Genomic DNA, 23960 nt, shown 5'->3' on the forward strand with positions numbered 1-23960 from the left:
ATGTCAACATGGCTCTGTCCCTACTGGCTGTTATCTTTGAAACCACCACCACCCTTCTTGGGGGGGGGGGGGGAGGAGGATTCACTCAGCAGGATCTGCTTCAGGAAAAATATAATGTTGACCAGGTCAGAATTGTCTTATATGTAGGGAACCCAAACTTGTGCAAGCACCATGTGCAAAGGAGATGGAGAAACTCTGCCCTGATCATTGGAGGCACAAGGTTCAGAACCGAAATCACTCTGCTCCGTCTAGCTGGCAGCTATCATACAGCCACTGAGCCCTATACACATTTTTCCATTTACTTCAAAGGGTGCTGGATCTGGCCCATAGTTTTCTATCATTCATTTCTCCATCCTTCCTGAGCACTGCTATTCAACTCCACCACAAAAACAAACAGCTAACACCACAGAAAGGCACTCGTCACCACCCACTATGCCTAACATAGAATATCACTTACTTGTACGGGATGTGTTTGCTGCCATTGACGAGGGCAAGGATGACATTGCCGAGTGCTGACAGCGAAAGACAGAGCCCGGAGCCTCCCTCTCGATTTTTGCTGAGCACTTTCACACAGCTACCCAGGTCAATGAGATGTAAGCGGCTGCGACCTCCGGACACTGCCATAAATGAAGATTGGAAAGAAGGAGAGCAGTTAGCATCATGCCTCTGATGAGTTACTCTAAATGCAGCTCCAGGAAAGAGAGCTTCCCCCGAAAGCAAAAGGCATTGCTCATTAAGGGGAAACAGTTCAGAAACCCCATTTCAGTAATGTGAGCAGTAACAAACGGTAGGAGTCCTGTTAACTCATTTCCACCACTCACAGCTGTACATTGTTGTTCATTGCTGACCTGTTTAAAAATTGCCGGCATTAACAGTACTCACGACTCCTGCAGGCTTCACTCTGTAGGAGTCACTGTTGTGCCATTTTTTTTAGTGTGATTCCTCTAGTCCAGCGGTTCTCAAACTTCATTGCACCGCGACCCCCTCCTGACAACAAAAATTACTACATGAACCCAGAAGAGGGGGCCGAAGCCTAAGGGAAGGGAAAGGAAAGCTGCTCCAGGGCTTCTGCCCTGGGCAGGGAGGGCATGTAACCTCAGTCCCCCTGCCCATAGTGATGTCCTGCAAGCAGCCCTGCAGCAAGCCACTGAAAAAAACAATTCACAGTTGCTGCTGACAGTCACAGAGCAGCTGCACTCTGTTGAGCGCCGTTTCTGGTCCCGTGAAACAAGCACTGACTGGTGGGACTGCATCGTTTTGCAGGTATGGGATGATGAGCAGTGGCTGCAGAACTTTCGAATGCAGAAGGCCACCTTCCAGGAACTTTGTTCAGAGCTTTCCCCTGCCCTGCAGTTCAGCAACACAAAAATGAGCGCTGCTCTGACAGTGGAGAAGCGAGTGGCGATCGCTATTTGGAAGCTTGCAACGCCAGACAGTTACCGGTCAGTGGGGAATCAATTTGGAGTAGGTAAATCAACCGTGCTCCAAGTGTGCAGGGCCATTAACTGACTTCTGCTACGAAGGGTAGTGAGTCCGGGAAATGGGCAGGACATAGTGGATGGTTTTGCCACAATGGGGTTTCCTAATCGTGGTGGGACAATAGATGGCACACATATCCCCATCTTGACACCAGACCACCTTGCCAAAGAGTACATAAACCGAAAGGGATACTTTTCAATGGTGTTGCAAGCGCTGGTGAATCACGGGGGGCGTTTCACCACGGGAAAGTTCATGATGCGTGCATCTTTAGGAACTCGAGTCTGTTCAAAAAGCTGCAATCCAGGACTTTCTTTCCAGACCACAGAATGAACATTGACGACGTTGAGATGCTTATAGTTATGCTGGGGGACCCAGCCTACCCCTTACTCCCCTGGCTCATGAAGCCATACACCAGCCGTCTGGACAGCAGTAAGGAACGGTTCAACTATAGGCTTAGCAAGTGCAGAATGGTGGTTGAATGTGCCTTTGGTCATTTGAAAGGGCGCTGGAGAAGTTTACTAACAAGGTTGGACCTTAGTGAAGAGAACATCCCCATGGTTATAGCTACCTGTTGTGTGCTCCATAATATCTGTGGAAAAAAAGGGGGAAATTTTTCCACAGGGGTGGACAGTTGAGACAGATCGCTTGGCAGCCATTTTTGAGCAGCCAGACACCAGGGCAATAAGAAGAGCACAGCAAGGGGCGCTGCGTATCCGCGAGGCTTTGAAAAGCCATTTCAATAATGAGTCACAGAAATGTGAGCTGCTTGTCTGCATTGTGCTTTCCCAAACCTTCACCTGCCTTGTATCGCTGTCCCTGTAAAGCCAACCTCCCACCCAAGCCCACTGCTTCTACTCAATAAAGAACATTTATTTCTCGAATCCATTTACTTTATTTAACAAACATAAGTAAAGAGGGAGAACAGAAAAAAAAGGTAACCTTGGGGAAAAGGAGTTGTAAAGTTGGAACGGGAGAAACATTTTCAGCTGTGTAACATAATACATATTCCAGACCATCAAAGGTCTATGAATGGGCACCTTCTGTTTCTTGTACCCTCCCCCTGAGTTAAGTGAAAGGGATAACAGACTTTTTGCCCACACTTCAGGAAACGCTTGTGGGAGGGTGATTCTGCGCCAGGCAATGCTGGCTGGCTGTCCACCAGGGTCTGCAGAGGGACTCTACCCTCCTGCTTCTGTTCCTAAAGTTCAACCAAACGCCTCAACATGTCTGCTTGGTCCCTCATGATCGGAAGTATCTCATCCTGCGCTGCATGCTCTTGCTCATTGGACGCTTCCCTCCTCTCCATGTCCATGTCTAACTTCTCGGACAGTGAAATCCTCCACACTCTCAGCTCTGTGTCAGCTGTCCTGGAGGCGTTCATTATCTCGGTGAACATGTTCTCCCGCGTTCTCTTTCTCCTCCTCCTAATCACCATAAGTCTGCTTTCAGGTGTTGATGACACGCCGAAGGACACATTTCCGGCTGTCAGTCATGGGGAAAAATAAAGGAGCCATTGTACATGAATAAAATGTTTCCATAACAAGGCCATTTTCATAAAACAACCCAACCTTATTACACTAGCTGCAAGCCAGAACAGAATCAGAATCCGTAACCATTCATGGTGCTGTTTTGCTGCTCCAGCCATAGTGTATAGGCCCTCCCGGGTCATGGGTGACCGCACTTTTAATGAAGTTTATGACAGGCTCATGTCAGGAGCAGAGGTAGCTAGTCGAACAATCGCCCCTCCCCATAGCACCACAGGAAGCTATTTAGGAACTGGGGGGAAGCAGGGAGGGGAATGTTTTCACTCCCAAATTGCGGAATCTCTCATGTGGGGCCCCAGTCCCCTATCAGCCACTTTAAACTACTTGGCGACCCATGCCGAGCACAGTAAAGGCACATTAGCGGCCACGTGGTTTGGCGATCTGGAATGTGTGTGTGTGTGGGGGGGGGGGGGGGCGGGGGGTCTACATGCCCGTTTTTTCTTGTAAGAGCACTTTTAATGAGAACTTCCCCTGTTTCCTATGTGATATCAGTCTCCTGAGGGTAACAGAGGCAGAAAGGAAGGAGATGCTGCAAGCATCTGGGTATCGACCCAGTCCTTATGCTGCTATGCTGGGTACCGCAATGATGCCAGCAGAATTAATTCAGGAGTTGCATGGGGAAGTGTCCTGCCATGGTGGAAGAAATAAGACTGCTCTGCCCAGGAACCTTCTGCAAAGGATTGTATGAAAGTTTCCTAGAGATATCCATGGAGGATTCCCGGGCTATCCCAGTCCACATAAACAGTCTTTTCTGGGGGCCACCTTCTGCGTAGCTGGAGTGGCCTCTTGTAAGCAGAGAACCACAGCACCTCGCTTTTTCTTAACAGTAAACATGCAATAAAACCAAATGCGTGTGCCCGCTAAAGTTTAACTGGACTTTGATTGTAACTGTAGACTCATCAGAGGTGCCTTCCCCGGCATCACGGTCAGCCACTGTGATGTCCTGCGACCCACAGGGCTCCAGGGTTAAAAATATTTGCTGGCTCTCGGGGAGAATGGATCCACTGCTTGCCTATCTACTGTTCGCCTCATCATCATCCACCATATCATCCTCCATGTTGTCCCTAGACTCACACACCTGTGAGGTGTACACATTGCTTGTGGGGGTGCTGGTAGGGTCACCCCCGAGAATCGCATGCAGCTCGTTGTAGAACTGGCATGTGTGGGGTTCAGCACCTGAATGACCGTTCGCCTCCCTTGCCTTCTGGTACGCTTGGCAAAGTTCTTTTATTTTCACACAACACTGCTGTGTGTCCCTCGTGTAGCCCTTCTCCCCCATTCCACGAACGATCTTTGCACAGATGTCAGCGTTTTCTCTGCTGGATCGGAGCTCTGCCTGCACAGTCTCTTCTCCCCACTCAGTGATGAGATCCACCACTTCCTGTGCAGACCAGGCTGGAGTGTGTTTGGGGTGTGGAGTCTCCATGATCAGCTGTGCTCAAGCTGGCACGCTCCCAATGCTGATCAAACAGGAAATGGGAAATCAAAAATTCCCGGGGCTTTAGCAGGGGAGGGGCTGTTTCCTGTGTACCTGGCTGCAGTGCAGCAGAGTTGAGAATGATCTCCAGAGCAATCACAAATGAGCATTGTGCGACACCACCTGGAGGCCAATTAAGTCGAATTACACAACGCTGCATCTGCACTACATCGCAGTTGAATTAAGCGTTACACCTCTCGCAGAGGTGGATTACAGAAGTCAACATTAGAGGCGACTTAGGTCGGTGTAAAGGACCCAGTAGTGTAGACACAAACATTAACAGGTTGACTTAAGGCGACTTCCTTTGACCTAACTTTTTAGTGTAGACCAGGCCTAACAAACAAATTGCATGGACTTTGGGAGTACAGATGGAAGGAAGGAAGGAGAGGTCAAATTTTGGCTCTACCAGTGTTAACAGTACTCCTTTAAACTGTAATTCTACCCTGAAAAGTAAATCTGTAAAAGCAGCATTGTACAGTTTCAGCACTTATTGTGCTGATTTCCTATATGTTCAGTTTACAAGTTGGAAGATGCATTTTTAACCTGTCAACTTCAAGTAGAGTTTGCAGGTTCTTTACAACACAGGCATCACCGCCAGTGATAATGGTTCTGCAGCCAAATTATGACCATATTTGCACTTGTGTAATCCCATAGTCTTCAATTTAAACTCTCAACTGCTCCTATATAAGCACATTAATCTCCAATACAGCATACAAGTGTAACTGAGGCTATGAGCTCTCTTGTAAGTGATGATGCACAGGGAGAAAGGAACCTAGCTTGACTTTCCCAGGTGAGTATGAAGGACTTGTGGTTCTAAAAGTAACATCTTTTCGCTAGTAAAATGAGCAGAATTGATATGGAGTAATCAAGACACAAGCAGGGAACCACTGCCAGTTTTACAGAATCACTTTTCAGGATAGAGCAGCATTTTAAAGTAACCACAATTTAAAGTACCATTAAAAGAACTGTTTACAGTCAGATTATTTTCATAAATATTGTCCCTGTTATATGCCAGTGGTTCAAGGTGAGGAGTTGTATTTTGTACTAATTAGTGAACTGTTATATTGTAAAGCCCGCAGCAAACACGGAAATAGTAACCCTGCCATTTCAGATACCATTTGATAAATGGACTTGCAGCAGGCTTCGTGAATGAATGCAGTATATAGGGAAGGTGTGGTGCCTGCAGCTTGAGGAACTGTGGGACTGTGCGTGATTACTTCAGAGAAGGGCAAAATTTTTCATATGAATACTTTATTCAATGACAAATGTCATTTCAAGTCTACAGAAATTATTCATGAATTCAGATCAAATTCAATAAATAGTTTCGGCCAAAAAATGAAAACAAATTTTAAAAAATCAAAACATTTTGTTTCGACATCTTTAAAACAAAAATGCTTTGACTTTTTGTTTCAAAAGAACATTTTGTTTTGAACTTTAGCTACATTTATTTAAAAACAAACAAACAAAAAGGGTAAAAACACTCAAATATTAGACCAATCCCCCCCCCCCCCAATTCCTCTTGGGTCAAACAGACTGAATCAAAGACTGAATTTTTAGCTGACATGGGGGTTGATTAAAAAGGAATGGATGGCTCATTGGATTTATGGAAGACATGGAGAAAATGTAACACCTTTGTGATGGGATCCTTTTAGAAAGAACAAAGTTATCAGTGCAGCAGCATCCAGAAGAGGTCCGTGGTTAAAAATGAAAGTAAAAATGGCCACCAATGGAAAAATGGACAGTTACCGCTTTCACGAGAAAAGGAGAGGATTTGAAGTGCATGTGGAAAGGCTGCAGCAATATATTTATGCCAATGGCACTGAGCATTGTTCTAAATGGTTGATCAACAGACATTTTCTTTCCTGAAAGTTTTGTTTCCATTAAATATTGGCTGATATGAACTATGAGGACTTGACTGAAGTGCTTTATACCCCAAGCAGACATCCTAGGTGCAAGATGTACAATTCACTTCAGAAAACACAGAGAAGGAGAAAATGTATCTGATTTTTGGCTTGTCCTAAATTGCTGTTCACAGCCTGTCATTCTGGGAGCCATCTGTCCTGAGAGTTATGTATGTAGACCCAAAAATCCAGAACTAAGAACTGTGTCACAGAAAGAAACTTAACCTTAGTATCTACTGCTGCTTTGTAGTATCTACTGCTGCTTTGAGTCCATCCAGAGAAATGCACAGCTATTTGAGAGAGCCCCTCTATGTATCATGCAAAGAAAGGAAGGAAATCTCAGCCCACAGGCGCAGGAGTCACTACACCAGGAGGACATCAGAAAGATGGATGGATCCATGTATTTATTATCCGTTGTTTGGAAACATCACATCAACCAGAGCTGTGTTTCATCAATAAGTTGAAGTTCAGGTGCTGTGGTATGAGGACGTGCAGCCTAGGCTTGTATGTACCACAGCGGAGAAAGGAATTCAGCAAAAGGAAATCATTTTCACCTTAAAACATAGAACAGCATTTCAGCTATGTGAATGGAGAGTGGACTCCTACAAAATCTCTGTGTAACTCCCTTTGGAATTTGCTAGTTCCGAGAACACGGAACTGAGCCTCTTTGGGTCCTATCCTCTGAACTACAGCAACAATGGCTCCAGAACCTCTAGACACCATTTCCCAGTCTGCACAGGAATGGGGGCAGGGACAGGGACACAATAGATGGGAAATTCCTACAAAAGCCAATGGGGAGCTTTGGATAGAGTGGTTTATATGAACAGTTTGCTGAGCCAAGGACTACACAGTCCATAAGAAAGATTGTTTTGGTTAATGTAATCCAACACACTTTTTCACACAGTGTATGAGAGATTGTATCCTTATTCTTGTTGGGGTTTTTTTTTAAACTCAGTTTGTCAGTGGAAAGTGACGACTATGGAATATAAGAGTAATACCCAAAAGTTCACAGCTTCAGATTCTGGTTGAATTTCACTGATCGCCACCAAGTGAAAATGACAAGTTTGATGATTTGAAGTTAATTTTGGTGGCCAGATTTGGACCAAGGTACTGAAATTAGTCAAACTGAACCCTGTAGCAGTCACTGTATTATGCTACGTGTCATCTATGTAAGTCAGCTACTGAGCCTTGGTGAAGATTATGCATTGATATTGCTGAGAAGAATCAATGGCATGTGTTTAGTTGCTGCCAATGATTATTCCAAGTGGCCAGACCTGGCACACAGGACAAACACTTCTGGTACTCAGACCACTGGGCATTGGGAATATGTTTCCTGCATATGGTTAGCCTGAAGAGAGAGTTTCAGATAAACACGCTAAGCTTGTTACTGAGGAACTTCAGATTTTTCTCCAGAGAAATTCAGATACATTAAAGATCAGCTGCTCGTCATCCAGTAGCAAGTGGGCCAGCAGAACATTCTGTGCAGAAACTTCAGAGAATCAGCAAGTCAAAACAAGACTTGTTTTTAGGCTGACAGCACCACTCACTCAATCTGGGATCTGAAGTTCTCCATTCTGCATGCTTTTTACCACCAAAAATTCTGCAATCCAAAGTTAGGTGGCAGTTTTTGCTGAAGATGAGATAAGATGATACCATAAGATTTCATTGTCCATGACCAGCCTGACTCTGCAGTACTGACAGTTAAAAAAAAAAAAAACACGTGTAACATCGCAGGCATAATTCCATCGATTTCAATGGCACTGTGCCTGCTTCTGACATTAATTACTTCTGGCCTATCATGAATCAGGACTGTAGGTAAGTATAATACCAAATTGTCATTTTTACAATCACTTTTCTGAACACAACCAAACTTAAGCTCTTTGATCTTTGACTCACTAGAAGCTGCCTTTTTTTTTTTTTTACCCTATTGGTTGAACCAACACTACTATCTTGCCATTGTTTTCTAAAAACTGCTTCACTACAGCAAACTAGGCTCTGATCATCACTAGGAATCCTTTCCTAGCATAACCCTCTCCCCACAAAATGCACACTCCTCCAATCATCAACTAGATCTGACCTCTTTGGCTTAATAGGTCACCCAGATATGGAAATATTCTGTCAGGGTGGTATGGCTTGAAAGCAAAACCTATCTACAACTAGGGAATGATGCATCTCCCATTATAAATCTATGGGATCATGTAATCTTTTAGAAGTAGTCATTAAAGCCATCAGGAAACAATATATTTTACTCCACAGCTCTTTTTAAAATTGTATTTGAAAACAGGTTGTGTGTGTGCATATGTAAAAAGCATGGAGTATTAAATAACTTTAATGGTAATGCCCTCAGAACCAGTCTACTTCCTTCCTAACAACCAGATAGTTTGAGCATTCACAGTCTTCCTTTCCAGTGCAGGGTGGTTAATTAATAAACCTTTAGTTAATTGAGTTTTGGCTGCCAATTCCACGGGGGTTATTACTTAAACACATGCAATCTCCACTTTCATTTAAGCAACTGTAGCTCTTACATTTTAAATACAGTACAGTATATTTGAATACACTGCATTCAAACTTTAGGCATAAATATGGCAATGATGTCCATTCTTTGGACATCTTAGATTGTAGTCTGCTCACCATCACAAATTGTCTGTAGAGACTACACAAGCTGAAATATTCACGATCTCTGCAGTGCTATTTAGGCCCACAAGAACTATACATTAGAGAGGAATTTTTTTGGCGAAATTTTGTCATCAGAAAATGCCAATTTAACAAAACCAAAACTTTTCACAAGAAAGAGTCAATTCTGATAATTTTTTCAAAGCTACAATGTTTTTAAAAAGTTTTGAAATTGTCAAAACATTTTGTTTCAACATTTTTGAAACAAAATTATTTTTCTAGTTTGAAACGACTTCTCATTTCAAAATGTAAGCTAATTATAGTAAAAATAAATCAAATAAAAGAGGTCAAAATTGAAACAAAATGTTTCAAAGTTATCGAAACAAGACATTGCAATTGATCTGAACTTAAATTCCCCCCCCCCCCCCAATTTTGGTTGGCGATAATTTGAGATTGACTTTTCATCCTGATTCAGGTTGGGAATGTTTTTTGATATCCTGACATTTTTTGGAACACAGGAAAATCTTTACCGCTCTGCTCCACTAAACATATTGTAATGAACCTTCTGGCTCCTTATTGGATGCTATGTTAGTATCCAGTGCAACATTCAGCCAGCAGAGGGCTTCATAATCCCTTTCCTGTTCTGGATGAATAGGGCCCTACCAAATTCACGGTCCATTTTGGTCAATTTCACGGTCATAGGATTTTTAAAATTGTAAATTTCATGATTTCAGCTATTCAAATCTGAAATTTCACGGTGTTGTAATTGTAGGGGTCCTGACCCAAAAAAGACTTGTGGGGGGTCGCAAGGTTATTGTAGGGGGGTTACGGTATTGCTACACTTACTTCTGCGCTGCTGCTGGCAGTGGTGCTGCTGTCAGAGCTAGGCGGCCGGAAAGCGGCAGCTGCGGGCTGGGAGTCAGCTCTGAAAGCAGAGCTGCTGCCAGCAGCAGCACAGAAGTAAGGGTGGCATGGTATGGTATTGCCCTCCTTACTTCTGCGCTGCTGCTGGCGGGGTGTTGCCTTCAGAGCTGGGAACCCAGCCAACAGCCACTGCTCTCCGGCCGCCCAGCTCTGAAGGCAGCGCAGAAGTAAGGGTGGCAATACTGCAACCCTCTAAAATAACTTTTTGCGACCCCCTGCAACTCCCTTTTGGGTCATGACCCCCAATTTGAGAAATGCTGGTCTCCCCAGTGAAATCTGTATGGTATAGAATAAAAGCCCATGAAAGACCAGACTTCATGGGGGGAGACCAGATTTCACAGTCTGTGATGCATTTTTCATGGCCGTGAATTTGGTAGGGTCCTAGAGATGGAATACTGGCAGAGGTTAAAGAGGACCTGGGCTCAGGAGGGAGCTGGAGGTTGGGTATGAGCAAGAGCAACCAGGAGCTGGCTGCAGAGAGAAGTATGGACAGCTTGGGAGCTGGGACTGAAGGGCAGAAAGCCAGAATGGGAGCAGCCCATTGCTTGGAAAGGGGACAGTGTTAGTGATGGATACCAAACAATGGGCTGCAAAGGTGGGGGTGGTTTGTATGGATGGGTCAGAACAAGATAACGGATCAGACAAAAAGGACTGGACTCTGACCAGCATGCTGTTGGCTCTAATGAGAGTACTCCTGGCACTAGGCCCAAGTAGCCCTACCGTCATTCCCTGTACTGTTCGGCCCCCCAAGGGCTAGATTGGGAGCTGCTGGGTGTTGTGTTTACTATCTTTTGTTCGTAACTCAAGACCACAGCGCCACAGGTAACTGCAATATTTGTTTCTGGCAGCCCGAGTAAAGCAACCCTGTATTCATTGTATGGCAAGCGTTTATGGGAACCCAAAGGGTCTAGTGCTGGGAATGGCTACAGTGTTTGCTTCTGAGCATGTGGGACAGCTGGCACGTTGCCATGCCAGTATGTTACAGCATTCACAGCGACTTCCTGCTCTGGAGACTGCTACAATATGTGCAACAGACTCTCCTGCAACAGTTTTGAAGCATTTTTGTCTTCTTGGTACTTGGCTTTCCCCAGACAGAAATGCCTCTGTAAAAGCTCTCAGAACCTCTCTTAAGGGCTAATTCTGTAACAATGAAAACAAACGGGTTTGCAATTTATTAAAAAAAAAAAAAAAAAAAAACAGGTCCAGAGCCAGAAGTCCTTAGTCCCTCAAAATCAATGGGAATTTTTCCTGAGGAAGTACTGAGTGAGAATTATTGTTTTTATTTATCATTTGTATTAGAGTAGTGCTACTAAACAAGAGCATGTCCTCATGATGCCAGGCACTGTACAAACACATAGCAAGAGGCAGTCCCTGAGTCAAAGAATTCACAATCTAAATATTATTTGTTTTACAATATAGTGCCTAGAAGCTCTGAGATGTTGACCTTATTGTGCTGGGCACTATAGAAACATATAAGAAGAAACAGTCCCTGCCCTGCAGAGTTTATCAGTCTACATGGACACGATAGAGAAAGTAGTAGTATTATCCTCAATTGAGGCTATCCCCTACTGATGAAAAGAACCTTCAGTCTCCATGGTCTTTTGATCCTTAGCTTCTGTGCTGAGGCTCCCAGCAAGGGTGATAATTAAGGCCAAGTCTGATGGTGTTTTTCATTTAGATGTATAGACCCGTCCACTAATTCACACCACAAAGGCAACTGAACAGCCAACAATAACAACAACTTCTTGTCACGAATGACTTGGGCTCTGTTGGCATTTTCAACGGAGCTATGGTAATCAGCTAATGTACACCAGGAGACAATTTGGCCCCTAGTCTTTTCAAGGACACCAGTTAATAGAATTGCATGTGGTGAGGACACAGAAGAAAACGGAATGACTTACTGCCACCTTTGCCGCTCTTCTCCATTCGGTATTGGTAGATGTGCAGAGTGAAGAGCATGTGCGAGTTCCTGTGGTCCTCCTCATCACAGTCTCGCTGGTTGCTTCGGCGGGAGGCTATCGCTGCATCGAGGAAGAAGGCAGCCTTCTCCGCAGTGGGGGCACGGAGCTCACTCTGGTTTTGAAGCTGCAAGGCAACATAGGGGAAAGCAAATAAAGAAGCTCTGTTGGGTTTCAGCCCTAGCAGGTAACATTCTTGGTGCCCTGAAGTCTAAGCACAGCTAAATGCACTAGGGACATAGGATTGTGATACTGGATCAGACCCGGGGTTCAGCTGTCCTGTCAATGAGCATGGCCAGTACCAGATGCTTCAGAAGATAGATTGCCATGCCCAGGCTTTTGCCTGAGAATATACGGCTGTACCTTTGGCTGCAGTTCTATGAAAATCTAAGGACTAGACGTACTGCTAGGGGGATGGAAGGATACGTGTAAGTGTCTATGTTGCATTACTTTCCTAAACCTTAAGCCGCGTATTATATCACATTACCTTGGACTTGCAGTTGGTTTTTAAGCACCACCGTTTGCAGTTCATTGCCATTCAGTTTCAGAGCTGTCAGTTAACAGGCATTACCACTGTGTTTGCGCTGCTAAAGTGGGATTACTGTGTTATCCCCTTTTGAGATTTAACACAGAAATGAACCACTGTAGCAGAGATATAAATTCATGTGTCTTTTTATACACATTGTACATGCCCAGGTCCTCGTTCTTGCTTTTGTCCCTCTCTGCACTTAGGCCCCAAAAATGTCCACGAGGAGGCTTTGCACTGGCTGCAGCCCGTGTTTAAAACAACAACAACAACAAAAGAACACGACACTTCTCAGTCACATCGATGGAAGCAGGGATCACTAATGGGCACAAGGCTCCTCTATGTATTCAGTTTGTTTTTAAAAAAAGAAAACCCAAATGTCACATGGAAGTGCTGTTTTTGCATCTCCCTGGATGTGACAACCTAGAGGCTTGCTAATATCAGCGATGGAATCACAGTGTGGAGAAGTTAGAACTATTGAGTGGATTCATCCCGGTACCTGTGCTACAGTCTGTGAAGGGACCAAGCAAAGGAGGGTTGGGCCTCCCCTATTCAGGGGTTGCCAGGGTTGCCCTGACTTGTGCTTCCCACTGCAATAGCACCTAAAGGCCTTGCAACAGCAGGGAACAACTGGTTCAGGCTCTCAACATGCCAGGGGGAATTCTGAGCTGGACTGCCCTTCAGAGAGGCACAATATATCCCAGAGCTCTCCAGAATGCTCCCTTCTCTGTACCTGGCCAGCTCTGCTGACTGGGGCAGATGGGCAGGCGCAGGGCTATGGCTTGTGTGCCAGGGACTGAGGAGGGAGCAGTCCCTGCACTCTGGGAAACCAAAAGTCTGTAGACTGTACTCAGCCCTTGTGAGAGGTGGAGGAAGAAAACAAAGGAGAGGAAGCACCCTTGTGTCTTCCCCCACAAGTTGGTCAAAGGCAATCCATTAGACGAAGCACATGTCATGTACATACAATCGCATTTGCTGGACCTCAGTCACAGTCTCCAGAGTTGGGAATGTAAACTGCTCTTCTCTCTCCAAAATGAGAGCCAGCATGAAGTCAGATATTATTAACCCTTGATAACATGAGGAATGTGTGCGTGCTTCATGTCATCAAACATTAGTTTGGAGAAGTGACACGTGATTATGAAATATGACACTCATAGCTCCATAGATTCCAAGGCCAGAAGGGACCATTATACCACCTAGTCTGACCTCCTGTATAACACAGGCCACAGAATTTCCCCAAGATAACCCCTAGAGCAGAGCTTTTAGAAAACCATACAACCTTGAATTAAAAATGGTCAGTGATGGAGAATCCACAACGACCCTTGTTGAATTATTCCAGCGGTTAATTACCCTCAGTGTCAAGAATTTACACCTTATTTCCAAGTCTGAATTTCCAGCCATTGGATCGTATTACACCTTTCTCTGCTAGACTGAAGAGCCCATTATTAAATATCTGTTCCTCATGTAGATACTTATAGACTGTGATCAAGTCACCCCTTAACCTTGTCTTTGTTAAACTAAATAGATTGAGCTCTTTGAGTCTCTCAATATAGCGCATGTTTTCTCATCCTTGAATCATTTTTATGGCTCTTGTCTCCAATTAATTAACATCCTTCTTGAACGGTGGGCACCAAAACTGGACACAGTATTCCAGCAGCGAGCACACCAGTGCCAAATACAGAGGTAAAATAACCTCTCTACTTCTACTTGTAATTCCCCTGTATATCCATCCAAGGATCACATTAGTTCTTTTGCCCACCGTGCCGGGGCGGCTCCAGGCACCAACACACCAAGCGCGTGCCTGGGGCGGCAAGCCACGGGGGGCGGCCTGCCGGTCGCCGTGAGGGCGGCAGTCAGGCTGCCTTCGGCGGCGTGCCTGCGGGAGGTCCGCCGGTCCGGCGGCTTCAGCAGCAATTCAGCGGCGGGTATGCCGAAGGCGCGGGACCGTCGGACCTCCCGCAGGCATGCCACCGAATCCGCGTTACCAGCAGACCTTCCGCAGGCACGCCGCCGAAGGCTGCCTCACTGCCGTGCTTGGGGCGGCAAAATACATAGAGCCGCCCCTGCCACCATGTCACACCGGGAGTTCATGTTCACCTGATTAGCCCCCACAACCCAAAATCTTTTTCAGAGTCACTGCTTCCCTATGTTCCTAGATGTATACATTTACGTTTAGCCATATTAAAACACATAGTGTTTGCCTGTGCCCAGCTTGCTCTGTATCAGTGACCTCTCTTCATTATTTACCTCTCCCCCTATTTTTGTGTCATCTGCAAACTTTATCAGTGATGATTTTATGTTTTCTTTCAGGTCATTGATAAAAATGTTAAATAGCATTGGGATAAGAACCGACCCTGCATGACCCCACTGGAAACACACCCGCTAGATGACGATTCCGTTTACAATTACATTTTGAGACCTATCAGTTAGCTAGTTTTTAATCCATGCCCTGTTAATTTTTAATAATTGTCCATACACCCATGATGGCATTGGTGTCGGTAATACACAGAGCTGGTCCACAGACTACAGGGGAAGCCTGTTTGTCTGAGAGGTTTAAATACACTGACAAGTTTCCTTTTTCAGCCCTTACTATGAGTGCAGCCCAGGAGTAAGTTCCTCTTCTAAAAGAGAGGGAGCCCAAATAAAGGGTGAATAAAGTCATTAGAAGGCTAGAATCCGCCTAACCAAGTCCCACTAATCTACTTGCTTTCTTACTAACGCATATTTTCTCAGTTGATGCAGAGCACAGTTTGTGGTAGAGCTATACTAAAACAACCTCACCGTGTAAGCAACAAGATAATCCTCAAAACCATATACACTAAACTCTGATTAAGAATAATATGACATATAGGAATTATGTTGCTGATTTTGTACGTCTATTAATAGAACATTTTACCTTCTTTTCCTCTGAGTATATCAAGCATTAATTCAGTTGTGTTGTATGAAGCTGTGAAACCTTTAGGCCCTTGTTTTCTACATACTGCACTTTGACAGTTGGGGTTGACAATACTGTACATCATCCTGTGGTCCTGCTTCTGCTGTCCCCACACTCTAGAGAGATTGGTGCCCTGAGGCTGCTAGGTGCTTAGGGTTCAGAGACTGTAATTGTGCCCTATCATGGATTTCCCTGCAACTTGTGAGCTCACATCGGGACAAGGCCTGTTAGTGGGCATTTTTTGTACCAACTAAGTAAAAGTAAAAAAGCCATAGACTTTCTAGTGGTTGCCTAGGAGGTAATATGAACTACTTAGGTGTTCCTGCTGACTCTCCACGCCTGAAGAGAGTTGGAGTTATTCTTGGCTTGCCCAGCTCTAACATTTATTTCTTGGCAACAATTAATAAGTAGCTATTAATACTTCCTACAACATTGCTAATGCTAATGCTATGAATAATGTAGTTTATAGAGAGATAAACAGCCATATAAATGGCTTCCAGCTATTTGTGCAATACTGTAAATATTTTAGCTTGTTGTTTTATAAAAGAGATCACAGTTCTTCTCTTTTTTTAGGGGAGTGGGGGGAAGGTGAATTTTGTTTGTTCTGAATGTTTTCAAATTTTATTGCAAACATCAACCCCTGCTCATCATCAGTCATATTGGAGGTACAAATATTGAGGCCAGGAAAGCAGATGGCCCCACAGCTGCAGGTCATAAAGTTCTTGTGTGTTTCAAAGTAAACACATTCAAGTCTGCAAAGTTTATGCTTCAAGTAGTTCTTGAATTTGAGTTCTACCATCTCAGTAGCTCAGAAAAATATCACTAGGCTTGGCAGAATTTGATTTAATTGTTTTGATAATTTTGATGAATAATATCAAGGTTTAAGCATATTTTAATTTTTATCAAATTAAATTTTCACAGTTGCAGGAAATTGGGGAGGGTCGGACAATAATTATTTAAATGACAGTAGACATTGAGAATCAAAAAGTTAAAGCTTTATAACTGTTAAATCAAATATTGCCAGCATCACATCAAAATATACAAGTAAATATCCTTAAACCAAACTCGAATAAGTTCTCAAGAAGCATTTTTCTTACTTTGCCTATCTGGAAAGTTCAGTCATCATGGATGGAAATATTTTTATCACTTTTGTGTGTATTGAGCAATTGATGTTTACCAGCATTTACTGATGAAAATCTAATCCTTTCAAGCCTAAATATCACATTGCTAGAGATTAGTTTCCATTTAAAATAAATCTTAAATTCATTCACCTGCATGCCACAGATTGGGTCCTCACAAAGGTAGACACCTGGGGACTGACCATCCTGCAGGCTGCCTGTAGCTACTTCTGACAGTAAGTCCCTCAGATTTTCTTCTTTCCCCCACACTTCCACTGCAGAGATCCGGACTGAGAAGCGGGCCCCCGTCTTCTCTTTCCGTTCATTAATCAGCTTAAAGAGCCATGAGATGGCGCAGGGGATTATGCCTAGGTTCTGCATGGAATCATCTTTTCCAATCATGGTGTATGACTTTCCTGTCAGGTAGGAGGGAGGGGAGAACAGAAAACTAAATTACACTCAGTGCATCCAGAGCTTTCTGTCAAGTGACATTATTCTGCACAGGCTTAGGAAAACCATTTCCTTTACTACAGACAGACAGACGGAAAGAAAGGACAAATGACAGCATTTAAAACTGGTAGGCTAGATCCAGAGCTGCGATCCATTTCTCTGCAGCATTCTGCCACCATAAAGGGGCTGAAAAACAGCCAGATCTTCCTAGATGAAGATTCCCCTAACATTCAAGGAATCCTTAGCTGGGATATAGCTGGCTCCTACACCACTCTGCAGCCAACAGTGTAGAGGGCATGTTGCGTAGGGTGGAGGGTGGGCGAGTGTCATGTGCTCCAACAATCCCTAGTTTGGAAATGATCTCCTGGTGGGAGGAATGTTACTAGCCAGCATACTTTAGAGCAGCCCCTAGATGGTTCTATAGGATGCTGGGGCTGGAAATGCATAGAGCTGGCCCCGGGACCAGGGAGCTGCAGCTGGCTCTTTTCTGCATCCCCCCCCCCCTTAGCTACACTCAGCAGAAGCTAGGCATATCAGAACATCTGGTCCAGAGGTGGTCCCACGATGTGGAGTTTGGATCCAGATCAAAACGTTCCCTAAGTTTGGTGTTCTCTGGAACCAGGATTTTGGTGCAGGCCTGTCTCTGTTTAAAACATCTGTTAATTAAAAGCATGCATACAGTATTACCTTACTCTGTTTTCTGTATTACTTCAAATAATATACATAGTTAAGTTTTCAGAATCTTTCTCATTTATAGCTCTTTCTATAGCTGTCACACAAACGATATTGATATGCATACATTTTAGACAATTTCTCGTGGCTTTTTTTCTTACCTTATTTCACTTCATGAATTGTGGACATAAGTGGAATCTAATGTTAAGAAGATTAGTGCAGCAAGGTATTTTTAGACTTTACAACTCTTTGTGAAACTGTCTGTGTCTCTCTGTAGGAGAGGGAATGGTGGGGAAGGCAGTTAATGAAGCAGCTGCACATTGACAGCTAATGTTTTATACTTTATCTCAGTCTAGATTCGATAATTTAAAAACGTGAAAATCGGGAGGCAGAGTTGGCCAATTGGTAGGACACTCGATTGGGAGCATGGACTCTATAGCTGGCATTGCCTCACTTACTCTCTGGCCTTAAGCAAGACATGAAGGCCTGAGACTTCAAGTATTCATCAATTCTGGGTGCCTCCATTTTGGATGCAACTTGAGACAACCAGTGCCTGACAGCGTACTGTACGTCTTCATTGCCTGAAGAATGGAAGTTTCCTTGAAGTGTTTTTTTTACGTGGTAGAACTGCGTGGGATCACTTTCCAGGCAGTAATAAAGGTGGCAAAGTTGTTGCCATTAAAGAGTCAGCGTTTCCCAACAGATACCTCTAGATACAGATAAGCAGTACATAAAATTATGTTAGAATGTTAGTGTCTTCTAAAAGAATCTTGTTTTGATGCTTTTGTCAGCATTGAAAGTTCTGATCATGCAAATGGTTGCAGAAGCAAATTTTTGGCTAGTCACTGAAGATTCAATTAATGATGAAATAGAATTTGTTTCAGGCAGAAAAGAAAGTGGTTTATAATGGGTAGGTCATCCACCAAAGAACAGCAAAAAATATCATGCGACTTAGGCACCCAGTCCCAATGCTTACATTTTGAATCACAAATATCGAATACTTGAAGGAATATAGTCAGTTTGTAGCAGCCCATAAGACTGCAATCGTTGCATAGATTTCTAATGCTGAACATATTCATAAAAGTTGTAGATTACTATGGGATAATTCATTAATCATCAAATTATTATTATTACTATTACTTCCACTGCAGTAGTGCCTAAGGACAACAGGCAGGGCTCAGAACTCCATTGTACAAAGTACTGAACAAACACACACAAAGGCAGCCCATGCTGCTGAGACCTCACAATCTAGGAGTTAGACAATATGCAACAATGGAATAAATGGACAAATGAGAAAGGAGGACCAGGTAGGGAAAAGACACGTGCATGACTGGGGTGTTCCAATTTCATATACATAATAGTGCACTGAACGCAGGCAGTTTAGAAGCGGTTGTTTTCCTTAACCTAAAATAAAAATCATTTAAGACTTGAAGTAGAAACTTTGCAGTTTGAGTAAGGAAATGTAACAATACCAACCCAGTTTCGCATGGCCAAAGCAGAACACGCAACCGTCTGCCCCATTCACCACTGACTGGATCACCTCAGCCACCGTCCCAGCACACACTTCAGCCTGCCATGGGTAGAACAGGATTGACAAAGATATTTAATAATAAAAAAAATTAATAGAACATCATAGAATATTAATGGCTGCGACAGCACCAAAATGTCATTGCTGATTTCCAGTAGTATGGCGTTGTCTCTAAGGGCCCAATCTCGCATGCCCTACATATGTGAGTTGCCCCATTGAAGTTAATGAGACTACTCACGTGAGTAAGGTGATTAGGACTTGGTTCTGAGACAATTAAATGCCCTTTGTGGAAGCCCTAGTCCATTTGCTTCAGCACGAGGTGCTGAAACTTCATTATCCTTGTAAAAGTTCTGTATGTTGAGAAATGGCAGATGGCTCTTTTATTCTAAACAGACTTCGCACCTGCTAAGCAGAGGTGGGTGAAATGCGCATAATGGAAGAGGAGAGGCTCATTATTTGGTAAAGCTGGATGCAAAATAGGATTCACTTGGCCTTTTTTTGTTTACCTTTTTTCTTTAAAAAATTGCATTTTTTCAACCATTTTTGCTGTTGTTTAGCAATTTATGGCCAGAATTTTGGATGCAGTGAAAGTGTTACAATTCTGCTGTCAGGTGGGTTGGAGAGTTTGTGCGGGGGGTGGGTGGGAGTCTATGAACGAGGTACACACCCTTTTGTCTTGTCTTCACTAGGAAATATTTTCTAAAATTTCCCACCTTTGCTTTGAATCTCCACAGCTGTTAGCAATTGTAGGAGCCCTAATGAAGACAAGATGCTGGTAGCCGGCAGTGTTTTAAGCACCTTGTCATATAGATTCACCCTGAGCAGGTTTAGATAACACAAGCAGACACCCAGACCCCTGTCTAAACTATTCTATTCCACTTCTTACACTATGCCCATCAGCTGGAGCTCAGCCAGTAGTAGCAACATTTAGGATTTTTAGGGAAAATTTCCTACTGTAGATAAGACCTTGGTGGTTGCTTCTCCATTGGTCCAGTTTACAGACATTTGTTACTCTATTGTTTTCTAATCCATAATTAATATTACCACTATTTATTTATATATCTGGGGTAAAGCCTGTGTCTTCTTATACTGAACTGGGTGGCAAAACCCCACATAAATATTCCTCAGCTTCTTAATGATTTGAGGATAGAATGTAGGATTAGCCATCTTCACATTATTGACTTGCAACACTGATATGATCAACATGAGCACTAACCAAAAAACAGTTGAAAGGGTACCATCAAATACTGCTATCTGGTGTTTATTCACAGGCTAGGCAACATTTTATATCACTAGTATGATTTATCGCACATGAAATGCAAAAGATTAAAGCAGGGGTTCTCAAACTTCTTTGCACCATGACCCCCTTCGGACAACAAAAATTACTACACGACCCCAGGAGGGGGGACTGAAGCCTTAGCCTGCCCAATCCCTGCCACCCCAGATTTGGGGGCCAAAGCTAGCCTAAATCTAAGCTAGCCCTGGCGACCCCATTAAAATGAGGTCCTGACCCACTTTGGGGTCCTGACCCAGAATTTGAGAACCACTGGATTAAAGCAAAGCTGATCATCATATTATAGAGATTTGATTTAACGTATTTGTCACAATATTGCTGGCATCTATGGACCAAATTAATCCCTGGTCTAGCTCCAGGGAAATCTCTGAAATTACAGCAGGGATGAATTTGCCTCTTGGGCACACTAGTGCTAACTGGAAAACATCTTAGATCCTTGTTAGTCCAAGTCATACATTGCCTACCTGAGATGCATCTTGGGGGAAAACTGCATCAAAAGCAAACATCTTGGGGGGAACCTGATTGCCCCTTTTCTGGAAGGTGTTCTGGCCTCCACAGGACAATGGATCATACAGAGTAATTTGCTTCTTACGGGGATCAACCTTTAAGAAGGAGCTGGACTCAGACGTATCCCTGGCAAGGGTGGAACAAATGCGCACCATGACTTTCACCTGTCAGCAAACACAGAAAGAAAACCACATTTAATTAGAGCATTGAATATACTAGAGTTTAGGATTTTTTAAATGGGCTTTCAAATTTCAATGAGCCAAATCATTCTTGCTTTACTCAAGCCAGTGGGGCCACTGAGGTCAACAGACATCCAAGTTTGTAAAGGAAGCAGGATTTGGCCTAACGTGCACAATTAATAAGGCCGAGAACCCGCTCTCTCTTGCCTTAATGGTCAACTTGTGTATTTAATAATTACCGGGCACATCAATGTATTTTAATGTCTCTGTTACTCTAGTACAAAGGTATTACATCACCTTTTTTGTCTTGTGATTCACATAAATAGAAAATTAACTGCATCCTGGTAGACCAATTAAGCAAACCAAAAGGTAATCTAGGCTGCTAAGCTATCGAGGCTGATGCTGTTTCTATGAAGACAACTGATCAATAAAGCAAGCACATAAAAGCTAGATCTGTAATTTACACCTTTTAATTTCTAATCCAAATGCCGACATGAAATGCCCAGTTCGTAGTGTCATCAAAGAGTTGTGAAAGAGCCTAGTTTTAATGGTCAGCTTTTGAAATTATCTCCAAGGGTCTGGAATGTAATAAGCGTTAAAGGATGTGTTAAAACACGTTCGCTCACAACCCATTAGATGAGTACATAACAAGGTGTTAGTTCTATGACTAAGATACATCTCTGTGGGATGTAATGAGGTTATACAGTATCCTTAACCAAACTTGTAAGCAATTTACATATAAGCAAAACCACTGATAATTCAACACAGCTTTGGTCCCTTCAGTAATTTTACTAATATTTGGCACATGACTTTTTGAACTTTGTAGGATACATTCCCCATCTTTGTCAACTCCTGTGTATTTCCTTTCAAGTCACAGCTGTGTTGTTTTGTCCAGAAGCAGACTGACTTCAAGACGACAACCAGACAGAACCTAATGGTTAAAAGCTTCTGAAATATGTCAGTCGTATCAAACACACAAGTTTGGGCAAGTGGCAGTGCATTAAGTGGTGTCCTCCTCATAGCGTGAAAGCATAACTACTGTTAACATTATGGAAGTGGCATGTATGCCTCAAGAGAAGACTATTTCCAAATTTTGAGGCAAATTACAGTTTCTTTCTCTTTGCAATGCAAACGGAGCAATTTCATGCAAATTACCGTCTGAATATAGTCTGTGTGCACAAGAGGGGAATGGACCCAATGCCAAATGCTCCTCTCCCCATTTGGGATGGCACTCCTTGTGGATGGGGATCCCCCTTCACGGTGGCACTAGCCCTCCAAACTGAGAGGAGATTAAATCAGAAGCTTGGTGAGTTCAAACTCACTGGGACAAATTCATCCTTGCTATAACTCCACTGACAGTGGAATTACACCAGGCATCAACATAGTCCATTCAGTATTTGTGTGTTCCCTTCTGCGTACACCCATGCCTAAAAGAGGTGATTTGGCCCTAAATCTCTTATCGTGAGAAAACAATTTGATCATTAGACAGGGAGTCTGGTTAAGACTGTACACAGGCTCTCTCTTCTGTGTTCCACTACCAATTAAGGTAAAGCAGAGAAACATTGCTGGAGTGCAGAAGGTTCTGGTCTCATTTATTCAGCCTCACTGTTTGTTTAACCTTCCTCCCCAATCCCTAATTTAAGAAGCCTTTTTTGTTATGCCTTCCCACTTTCCATATTGTGTTAAAGGCATTCTATTCAGCTCTGCCATAGGTAGGCGCAGCTACCATTGAAGAAAGTGGGAGTTACACCCACTGGAGCTCTAGGGCTGAATTTGGCTCAATATAATTAATTTATTGCAGATGCAATTCTCCAGGCAGTTCAGGGAGAGATCACCAGTCAAGTCAATGGGGTAGGGAGGGAGCACAGCAAGAAGTCCCTAGCAGGGCAAGAAAACAAAAGAGCAAATATAAACCTTTAACGGTTTTCCTGCTTGCATCTTGCTCCCTGTTTGCTTTCTCTGCAGTGTCCTATATTTTTTAACGGATGCCAACATTTGGAGCATGAGATTGATCTGCTGGAAATCAAACTGACATAACACTGTAAATAAAAATAAACTGCCTGATGCGCTTTTAAAATCTATTTTTTCTGTGTGTTCAGGTGGTGTATTTGAGTGCTATCAACCCACATCCTGCAAACTCCTGATCACTTCATGCAGGGAGCAGAACTGACTGAATACACCCCAGGACTGATTCTAATCTCAATTACATCGGTTTTACACCAGTGTAACTCCCTTAGCTGCAGTGGAGTTACTCCTGATTTACACCTGTATAAGTGAAATCAGAATTAGGCCCATTTTGTCTCATTGCTGAATTAACACAACTGACCGTTCTATTCTCCAGCAAATGTTTCTGCTCTTAGGATGGCAGAGGTTTCAGGAGCCAGGTTTCTCTCTCACTGGCGTAAAAAGCCAGTGTAGCTGAAATTATAAAATTTACTATCATTAGTGGCAAATATGCTTAATAAATCGCCATCACAAGTTCATCAGGAGTGACCCCAAAGATAGATAGCATAAATTATTTGCTTACTAGTTCCTGGTCTTCTGGTATATGTGAGCTTTATTCTGTACCTGTGAGGTGAGATGACGACACTATGTTGCAATGTACATTGATATTTCCAGAGCATTGGTCTTTCATTTGTTTTGAAGAAGAGACTGAGAATTTTCTATTGGTCCAAGTGAAGAATGATTATGTTGACCAGAGCATTCTGGATTGTAACCTCAGTTAAGAGAGACACTCATGACGGTATAATGACCGTAGGCAAATCACTGGACTGCCTTGTGCCCTTGTCAACTTAGTAGATGCCCACTATAAACCAGATGCAAGGACTGCCAGATTCTGATCTCACGTGACTGAA

The 23960-nt window shown here is 43.4% G+C and overlaps 1 protein-coding gene across 2 annotated transcripts in view; it reads right to left on the reverse strand.

Annotated features, from left to right (window-relative positions):
- The window catches only part of KIF26B (kinesin family member 26B), a 403870-nt gene that overhangs the window by 69422 nt on the left and 310488 nt on the right, over positions 1–23960 (reverse strand). For both annotated transcript variants that reach the window (XM_024210254.2, XM_024210253.2), the window contains exons 6-10: positions 20884–21090; positions 19074–19167; positions 16629–16891; positions 11840–12023; positions 458–617 (exon numbers count right to left, since the gene is read on the reverse strand). In XM_024210254.2, coding sequence (XP_024066022.1) covers positions 458–617; positions 11840–12023; positions 16629–16891; positions 19074–19167; positions 20884–21090 — 908 coding nt within the window. The remainder of the gene's footprint in view (positions 1–457; positions 618–11839; positions 12024–16628; positions 16892–19073; positions 19168–20883; positions 21091–23960) is intronic.

This window comes from Terrapene carolina, unplaced genomic scaffold (genome assembly GCF_002925995.2).
Source record: "Terrapene carolina triunguis isolate 2854851 unplaced genomic scaffold, T_m_triunguis-2.0 Scaffold85, whole genome shotgun sequence".
Taxonomy (NCBI): domain Eukaryota; kingdom Metazoa; phylum Chordata; order Testudines; family Emydidae; genus Terrapene; species Terrapene triunguis.